We start from the raw sequence: 9880 nt of genomic DNA, 5'->3' as shown, positions 1-9880 counted from the left end.
TAATTTGCCATCACCCCATTACATATGAGGCTGGTCTCTCTCATGCACTCTGTGGTCAACAGGGAGCTGGAGGCACCTCCAAACCGAAGGACTGAAGTGAGGTTCATGCTCTTAATTTCTATTTTGGGACACTGCTTCTTGGTAGTGGTCACGGGGACAGCCTGGCAGATGAACCAGCCACCAGCACCAGCAAAGGGAACTGCCTACAATCATCTGGCACAAATGTTCCCCAGTAGATGCCCATGATGAGTAGAAAGGGTCATCTGCCAAGCTTCAGAGCTTTTCACCTGCCTGGAGAACATTTTCCATCACATTGATACCAGAAGTTTCCAATCACCAGATTAAAGGAGCATGATGATAGAGGTGATTAAAAAAAATGCTTTCATCCTCTAGCCAAGCCCTGTGCCTTGCACATTCTCCTGCCCTTCGACCCATCTGGTGCATCCCGTCAACTGTAGATTTTGGGGGGAGTCAGGGATGCAGAATTACCTTCTCAGTCCCTACAGGCAATCAACTTGCTCCCTGAACCATGAGATACAATTGCCCTTATTATTTTAGCTAGCATAGCAGCAAGTCTTGTTAATGGTCATAAAATTATCTAGTCCTTATTTAAATCCAACAACCGTCTGTGTTTCAATGACCTCCTGATGGTCTCTGGCTTTGTTCCAGGTTGAAGAGACATTAGAGGGACCAGGAAGGAAAAAGAAGCAGTGGGAAGATTAAAGAAGAACAACAAAAAATACAACAAGCAACAGCCAACAAAGAGAATTCAAAGTAAAACAGGGAATCTTAAAGAGAGCTCAATCAGTCAGCTGGAGTTCAAAAAAACACATCGTGTCACGAAGAGAAGGAAGCAGCGTCAGGTAAAATTAGCAACATGAATAAACTCATCAGCACCAGAGCTCAGGCCAGGAAACAGCACAGAAAACATTAAGGGGCCAGGAGAAGCTTGATTCCATGTTGGGGAAGCAGGAGAGAGATCTGGCACCACCTGAAGGAATGTGCTTTGGTGGAGGAACAGGGTTTAGGTGAAGACAAAAGACACGGGCTGCTCCCAAGCCCTCCAGCATCAAGGAGCTGCCTTTGTGCTCCCTAACTTACACAGCAGGGTTTTCTTTATAGTGTATTTTCCTTCTGTTTCGTTCCTTGTAGTTCCTTCAAGGGAAAACATGCACACAAGGAAAGCTAGAGATTCAGCCACTGTGGGTGGAAGGAGCAGGAGGAGCCACTGGGGTAGGTGCGCAGGGCTGGGGTCTGCAACAATCCCTCAGTGAAGGTTTTGGCCAGCGATTTATACACAGAATATTTCCAAAGCAAAAACCTCCTGTTCCCTTTGGATGCCAGACCACTCCCCTATCCTTTCAAATAACATCTACGAGCACCTGGAGTACCAAAACATTTTACAGTAATCATCCCCCCAAAGAGAAACAAGAAATGGAAAAACCCCATGTAGCAGAGAACTGTTTTAATGTAACCCAGCTCCAACACAGATTCCCATCAATTTTGCAGCAAACCTGACTCATGAAATTAAAAGTAGCATCAGCGTATTTCCTATTAGCCAGGGTTCCTTTTTCAGAACAGATCATACACTCCTACCCTATTTTTCTAGACACTTGTGTCAATGCGATACCATCAGATGCTGCTCAGCTGCTCTTCTTAGCCTGAAAAAAACAGCTTTCCTGTTGGGAAGGATGGGATTTTAATATTTTAAAAAGACTTTGCAAAAAAGCTCTGCTGATCTTCTATTTATTTATTTATTTAATATCCCTCCCCTGATCAGAGTGGGCGCATTTTGTAGCTATTAAATATCATGCAACTTTTAGCATCGCTGCTATTAAACGCAAACCTACTGTCACAGCAGGCAGTGGGATTGACACCAGCTTGGAGCCTGTCCTGTACCCCCCAGCTACTACACTTACCTTGTCAAGAATGGGCAGCTGTTGGCTCCTATCACCTGGCTTCTCACACCATCACAGTTTTCCCAAAGTCTTCAAGCAGCTGAAAGCTGTAACAAAACCAAACCTGCCCCGGCTGCATCATCTGCACTGAGCAGTGCTGCTGCCAGGGTCTGGCATGACCTTTGCTGATGTCCTAGGAAGGCTCAGTCTCTCTCCCCTGAGGTTCATTTTTGACATGTCAGCCCAACTCTCACCATTCTCAGCTGTGTCTCAGTCCACTGTTTGGGCCAGGAAATGGGAAGGTCCAGTCCTGCTGCTCCTGTTCCTTTGGTGCACTGAAGCGAGGGGAGAGAGTGATGGAGAACTGACAGCAAGGCTGGCAGTGCAGCTGTGGGGTGCTGTGTCTGACCCCAACAACCATGAGGCCTGGTGGGATGCTGCCACCCACCCAGGCTGCCTCTAGCACTGCATTTGGGGTCAAATAACCTTCACCACTGGTTAGTATCAGGAGGCCATGACTGGGAAGTAATATTCCTGTGTTACAGAGCCCGCAGTGCAGAAGGGCTCGTTGGCTTGCCCTGGAGCAGACAGAAAATCTGAGAGCCAGGAGCAGGATCACTCCTGCCCCATCATTCTCCATATTCCAACTCCACCTGCACCTCTTCAAGCCAGTGCAGCTCTCCCCCCAAACCAGCAGCAGTGAGAGGAGGTATTTGGGGATGCTCATCCCCCTCCATCTGGGTTCACCCACAGCCTAGGGCTGCCCAGACAGTAGCCAACATCAGTCACCCTTGACAACTCACCCCATCTGTGCTGGGAGAGGCAGAGGAAGGGAAAAGGCACTTTGGGAACTCTGGGGAGGGAAAGGCCTCTTTGCCCTTAAGGAGTTGGGAAGAATCCTGGGGGCTTGTGGGAGGGTGCAAAGCAACACCATGTCCAACACCAGTGCATATCTTTTGCTCCCTAGGCACCCACCTTCATTGCAGCTTCATGCTCTCCCTCTCTTCTCTTCCTCCTGTTGTGTTACAGCAATGTCTAGTAATCTAGTAATGCAATGCCAAAAGAGCCAGGAGACACAAAGCCAGAACAAAAGGCTCTAGATTCAGAGGTGTGACCTTAGGAGAGGTGTGAACTTCGCAATACCTGCCCCTGCTCTGCTACTTTCAAGAGCTGTGCAGCAATACTTGACAGGTCTTTGCCCCTGTTTGCTACTTATACATGCACATGGATGAAAAGGGATGATCAGTAGAGGAGAGGAGGCTCACAAGCAGTTTGAGTGAAGGGAAGCTTCAGGCAATGTTGCAAACAAGACAGTGCTCTGACACACACAGTCCCCCAGCTGTGCATTAATAAATCATATTTTACAGCTCTTAGCACATAAACCAGTGAGCATGCACGGAGACCCAGCAAGCACAAGAACACCTGGTAACATTCCTGCCTCTCCCCTCCAACCAACTGCAAATTTATGACTGATCACCCAAGGTTTTCTAAAAGGATTTTCCACCAACAGGGCTGGAGCTTTGCAAGGAACGAGCCAAAGCCAGATGGGAATTGTGCCCTCAGCACCTGGGTGGTTGAATCCTGCTGTACCACTGGTGGAAACCAGAGTCTCTGCACTGCCCCGGGGGGTGGTGAATGGCAGGAACCTGCACTGGGCTGCTGAGCCCCAGGTAGCTTGGGATGGAAGGAGCAATCACTGTGAAATCCAGCATCACAGTTACTTCATGCCGCTCAGTCACGGCTGAGACAAGCAGTATAATGATGATGACAGAGACAGGAGCTGCTGCCATGCCAGGGTACAGCCATATGCTTGGAGCTTCATCCTGAATTTGGTGTCAGAGCTGGAAACTGGGGAACCTCCACTGCTCTTGCCCATGCCCAACTGCAAGCCTGTGTCCAACAGATGGCCTGGGTGGCTTTGCAATGGTCACGTTTCCACATTAACGTTTCCAGACCTCTATCAGTGAGCCTTGAAGCAGCCAAGCTTCCCAAAAGCCCTATTTTCCTGTTGTGCCCAAGCCTACTTGTGGTGCCACAGTGTTACACCATGAGCAGGGCAGGGCTGCTGCTGGCTAAAGCAGGACCCCAGCAGCTTCCCAAGCCACAAGCAGGGCCAGGTGCTGCACCATGCCAGCACATCTGGCCAAGCACCCACCCTCACATCACAACTCTTCCAGCCATGCTGCTGTATCCAACTTAGTTGAACAAATCAGTCTTGCTGGGAGGATGGGATGCAGAGCAGTAATTCATCTATGTCTCTCCTCCCTACCAAAGATGTCTCAGAAGACTACTGTGTTTTCTACCCCAACTTATTATCCTTTCACTCTTGGGAGGCAACTATCCAACGGGCAGAACGTGTTTTCCCTTGTCACTCTCCAGCATCGCTTCTCGCCTCACCCGTGTTTTGCTAAGATAGAGGGTTTATTGTAAACTTATTAATTACTTCATTTCTCCTGCGAGGAGCCAGGAGAAAAATTCTCAGAGGCAGCCAGGATCCACTGTCGTGTTGGCGGAGGAGCTGAACGTGGCTGACGTCATGATTCATTTTCCCCATGACTGAGGAAGGCGACTCTCAGAGCCACGTCGCGCATATGAATCAGGCAGCGTTCCCCTGGCACAGCATGCCAGACAATTTATCTTCCACTAGGACTTCTTCGAGCAGAAAACACCAAACTTTTGCTATTGCACTTCCCTGCAAACCCTGCGGCAAAGAGGGCTGGGGAGATGGGGACTTGCAGCCTCCCCTGGGGACATGTTTGTCCCTGCACTTCTCATCAGTTGGGTCTAGAGCAGCTGTTTCCATGCCTGTAGACACATCAATAGGTCCCAGAGTGACTCCAGCATGCCTGGCCAATCCTGCAGCTAACTTTCTAGCCTCCGTGCTGCTCCCTTCTCTCCAAGCTTTAGAAGTATGTTCCTGCTGATATCAAGCAGATATCAATATACACAGAAGCTCACAACAAACCAGTTGGGTTTACAAGCATGAGTGAGACTTGCCTGGAGAAACTGAGAAAATGATGTTCTTCCTTCTCAAAGCAGTACCAGCATCAGACCGTTGATGGATGGATTTGTTATCAAGCTTTACATGTGGGAGAGCACAGAGGGAGCACAGTGTACATCCCAAATAAAGGAGTCACACATCCAACTTGGGAAGTGACACTTTATTCTTATGATAGAAGAGCTACAACCATTGTAACACAAAACGTCAAACTTCAAGGGGTGCTCCGCCCTTCATGGAGGAGAGGGGGAGGGAAGTCCCCAACAAGGTGAGCAGGTACCCACCGCCTGGTGGCAGGCAGCAGGCTGAAGTCAGCAGCAGTGAGCACAGCCCAAGGAGCTCCCTCCCACCTCCTGCAGTCCTGAGATAAACAAGAGCCCGAGAGTCTCAGTGAGGAGCAAAATCACCAGTAACATTTGAGCACAGCACACAACACAGAGGTGTCAACAGATACAGTGTCTTCAATGGCCTTTTATGCTTGTGCCTGTTTGCTGAGTGATGGCAGACTCAGGTAACTGGGTATCTTGAAAATAATTTCCACCATGTTGAGTGATGAGATGTTTGCAAGAGCAGGACAAAGAACCTGCTACTCATGAATGATCTTTCCCCAGGTCCCCATCCTCAGGGACCAAGCCCTTGGTTCCCATTAGGAGAGGACCATCACAGGGGCAGGAAGTACCAGAGTCCTCCAAAGCTTGTTTCTCTGCTGAAGCTCAGGTTTGGGGGATCCTTTTGGAAAAAGCTGTCAACAGTGTTGCTGTAGCTCCTTCAACCAACAGTTCCCACCATGTTCCCAGAGATATGCTGACATTGTCTGGGCAGCAATGGAACACATTTCCCCGTTCAAAGGCAGGGATTTGGTCTTGGTACAGGAGACCCCCTGGGATGGAGCTAGACTTGCCCTCCCACAGGAGGGAAATGATGCTTTTCAAAGGAATTGGTCAGGGTTGAGAAACAGCATGAAAGAAGGGAGAAGAAGGATTTCCTTGCAAAACAGAAGTAACCCAACACCACAAATTAAGGAGGGGAGAATTTGTCTTCACTACCTCAAGTGTCTGGCCCAGGGGTGCTCCACACCTGGCTGGTGGTGGGACACTAAGCAATGGTCTGGCGGCTGAAGAGGTCGAGGGTGAGGGCGCTGAGGAAGGCCGGGATGCTGTCCTGGCGAAGCAGGTGCAGGTCAATGAGCTCCCGGATCGTTCGTGAGAACTCAGTTTCCAGAAGCTGCATTTTTCCACCAGAGGAGCTAGAGGCCTGAGAGAAAAGAACAAGAAGCCCATTAATACAGCAGGGTTTTAACACTTGTGACACAGGGCAGAGTTCATGTGGTGGTCCCGAAGCCCTCTTTGGTCTGCATCCACCTGTAACCAGGACATGTTGCCTGCTGCACTGCAGGTGTTTGGTACATGGTGCCACTGGGCTGTGACTGAGTTCTGCATTTCCAACGTCCTGGCACAGGACCCCTCTGTGAGCCTCCCCTGGTGACAGATGGTGGGCTGGGGAGATGAGTGGTTCAACCATCCTGGGCAGAGGCTGTGCCAGGGCCAGACTGTGCCACCAGCACAGAACCAGGGTCACCATCACCACCACCCAGGTCTCATGTAGTAGCAGCAGCTACATGCAAGAGCTTTCTCCCCATGAAAACACTTATCCCTCAAGTCATCCTGCTTCTGCAAGAGGAAGCAGACCTGTTCCTAATTAACATGGCTCCTTCCCAAGGAGCTGCTGATCTGCCCCACATCCCTAAGGTGTTTCTGGATGTTTAAATCAGGCTGGCAGCACACAGCTGAGAGCTCCAGAGGAATTATTCCAGAGATATTCTCATGAAAATAAGAAAACTCAACATGTGGGAAGACATTACAAATCTCCTGTAACATATAAAACAAGCAAAAAACCCCAAACAACAACAAAAGCTAAATGCAAGAGAAATAAGGAATGCATGAAGCCTTTCCTGCCCCCAGAGGCATGGAAATTGCTTGTTCATTAATAAACAGCAAAGACATCACAGCAAAAATTCTAATTTTTTTTCCCCTGCCACTTTCTTCTTCAAAATGCTCCCATTCCTAATGGCTCTGCAGCTCTGCTTCCCCGTGGAGGCAAGGTGGGGCCAAGCTAGCATCCCTCCTGAGCGGGCAGGAGCAGAGCAGACCCCCCGCCCCAACCAAAGGATGCCAAGAGCCAGAGCAAAAGATTGCCACGTGAAGGAAAAAACGTGGCTTTACCTGCTAGGAAAGAAGGGAAACAATAACTACCAAAAGCCCTAGGGAACCTGCTTGTTTCTGATTTCATGTTCTCAAGAGTCTGGACACATTTGACGATGAACTTTTCATGTATGTGTCACTTTGGATTGCCAAGAGCACAAGGTACCGAAGATGCTCCTGCCACCACTGAGCCAGGCAGGGAATCTAAACAAGGTTTCCATGTGGAAAAGTAAATTAGCTTTTCTTTAAATCTCCTCCAGTTTGGCTTATTTGTTTTTCAGCAGCTCCAAAGGATGTTCAGTGCTTTAATCTGCTGCTCACTGGAGCTGCCCATCCTGCTCTCTGCACATCTGATGTACCAGTGGGTCGGATTCACAAGGCTAAGGAGAAGGAGGGCAGGGATGGCAGATGAAGAAGCCAGTTGGAGGCTCAGGGAGGGACATACACCCACAATCTGTGTACAGCTGGAGGCACAATGTGAGGCTGTAGCATAGTTGGTCCTAGCAGAGGGGCTGGGTGCTGTGATTGCAGCACAGGTTTTGTTTTGCAAACCCTCCCTCCCTTGGATTTAGCTGATGGGAAGTGCAAGCTTCAGACGAAGGTCCAAGTATTAGGAATGCATCACTTGTGTCTTCCTACTCAGTGCTGAACTGGATCCATCTAAAATTCAAGCTCTGTCTGAAAAACACACTGCCTCCTTCACAGATTTAAAACACTCTTTGGGCACAAAATTAATTTTCTAAGAATTCACAAGTAAATCCATTAATTGGTTTACTAGTTTAATTAATTAAAGCAAGTTCCTTAAGAAATTTAGCACCTGGTGCCAGATTATTTGCTTGTGTTTCATGATCTCGGAAACGGAGCAACATAAATGTTTTCAATTTCCTCTCTGCTTTGAGCTCACTGGTGCCTTGGGTGAAGGCCACATTTGAAACATTTCTTTTTGATGCAATTAATGGCACTTTCTCTCTACTATTCTTCATAACCAAAGTTCCCTCCTTCAGCAGAATCAGAAGAATGTTCAGAGAAAAGTTACATGAACAAAACCATGCTCCTGGGGGGACTGTCATTTCCCGTTGAGTTCAACAGGTCAGTGGTTTCTCTTAGTTGTCAGATGGTCAAGGAGGCACAATCCTTCTCTCTGTGGCCTCCATTTCCCCAGGAACTCAAAAAAATAATTAAAAAAAAGCTTCCAAACTCCAGAAATCTCACCCAGGTTTCTTATGTTTTTTTGTTGTTGGTTTTGTTTTGTTTTGTTTGTTTGTTTTTTTCCTGTAACAGGAACACTGGGAGAAGGCAGCCACTTGGAAAAAAGGCAATTCTTCCTCTGCCAGAAGATGCTTACATGCTAACTTTGAGGATGGATGCACTTGCAGCTCAGTTCATTCAATCTCACACTGCTTTTAAAAAAAATAACACACTCTTTTTTTTAACATGGGAGCTTTTAAAAATTGCTGTCATTGTTACCTTTCTTATTATTTGTTTTTATTGCTTTTTTTTTTCTTCACCCATCTGTTCATAAGTGTAGTATAGACTGGGATGCACAGATAGATTTGTTGCTTTCAGTTCAAAGGCAGGAGTACCTTTGCAGCCTGTGCTTTACAAGTAAAGTGATTGTATGAAATAATAGCAACATATTCTCATTAATTCACAGGATTTCTTTCCAAATACCCATCTACACCCTGCCTGGTGCACCCAGTGAGCTGCAGGCAGAGAGGGAAGCACTGAGGTAGGAGGTGTGGGAGTGAGCAGGGGATCCTGGCAAGGCAGGGGGATGTGCAGGGTGTGTGGGAGCAAGGAGGAGGAGGACACCAGAGGGGATGCTCTGTGGAAGGAACATTGCAGGCTCTGGTTGTTTCATGCTGGTTTGCATCAAGGCAGAGCATTCCCTGTGACTCCAGCTCTGAAAAACAGGTTTATGAAAGGTACAAAGTTGAAATTTCCATTTGTTCAAAGCTGTAAGGGCACTCGAGTCCTCTTCACAGTTCACAGCTAGAACTCTCTCCAACCCCTTTTTTTTAGTTAAAGAAAGTCTCAGCCCTCCAAGAAAAATTCCTGGACACAACTTCTGCTAAGAAGAATTTGCAGGTGACAACACATACCAACTATTCACATGACACATTGTAAGTAAAGCAACCACCATTCTCAGTTTAGCTGAAGCCAGAAGCCACCAAGCCCATCTAGGAAGAAAATGTGAAACTGAGGAACCTAAACAAGTGTCAGTGATGACAGTCCATGAGTAGGAATGGGGCAAGAGAGACCAGAGCATATTCAAACCCAGCCCTAACTGCTCTGCACCCAGCACTACTGACACATCTTACTCAAGAACTACATCACTATTGTGTGTTGTTGCTTTTAAACACAAGTGTGAAAGGAAAAGCATCAAGATTGAGAGTCAAACTGAATACACAGGATCAAAGGAAAGCTGAGACTGTGAGTACCCCCATCCGTTCTGCAGTCAATGCATAGAGGAGTCAACGCAAGAGGAGACTTTGGGGACCACAGGCACACTTTACTCCCCTTTTCCCAACCACACTGAGCCAGCCACGTGCAGCACTTCACTAGAGATGCAAATATTCCCCCTGTACCCCCATATTCCCCAAGCACCGAGCAGCCCAGGATGCTGAAGCTAAGTACGGTGAGAATCCCATCTCACAGGTACCCTTTACACAGACTTCTATTGCTTTCTTCTAATTCTGAAATCTGCCTGCCTCACTAAACTACTGAAATTCAGGTCTATGTTATGTTTTATTCAGATCCCAAATACTTGCAGAAGGAAAATT

At 47.7% G+C, this 9880-nt stretch overlaps 1 protein-coding gene across 3 annotated transcripts in view; it reads right to left on the bottom strand.

Annotated features, from left to right (window-relative positions):
* Positions 1 to 5980: 5980 nt before the first annotated feature.
* The window catches only part of MAD1L1 (mitotic arrest deficient 1 like 1), a 347925-nt gene continuing 344025 nt past the window's right edge, over positions 5981 to 9880 (bottom strand). For all 3 annotated transcript variants that reach the window (XM_051632510.1, XM_051632511.1, XM_051632512.1), the window contains one exon: positions 5981 to 6150. In XM_051632510.1, the coding sequence (XP_051488470.1) occupies positions 5992 to 6150 (159 nt within the window). In that variant the 3' untranslated portion in view covers positions 5981 to 5991. The remainder of the gene's footprint in view (positions 6151 to 9880) is intronic.

This window comes from Apus apus, chromosome 14, assembly GCF_020740795.1.
Source record: "Apus apus isolate bApuApu2 chromosome 14, bApuApu2.pri.cur, whole genome shotgun sequence".
NCBI lineage: Eukaryota > Metazoa > Chordata > Aves > Apodiformes > Apodidae > Apus > Apus apus.
This window is presented reverse-complemented; position numbering and strand designations above follow the sequence as displayed.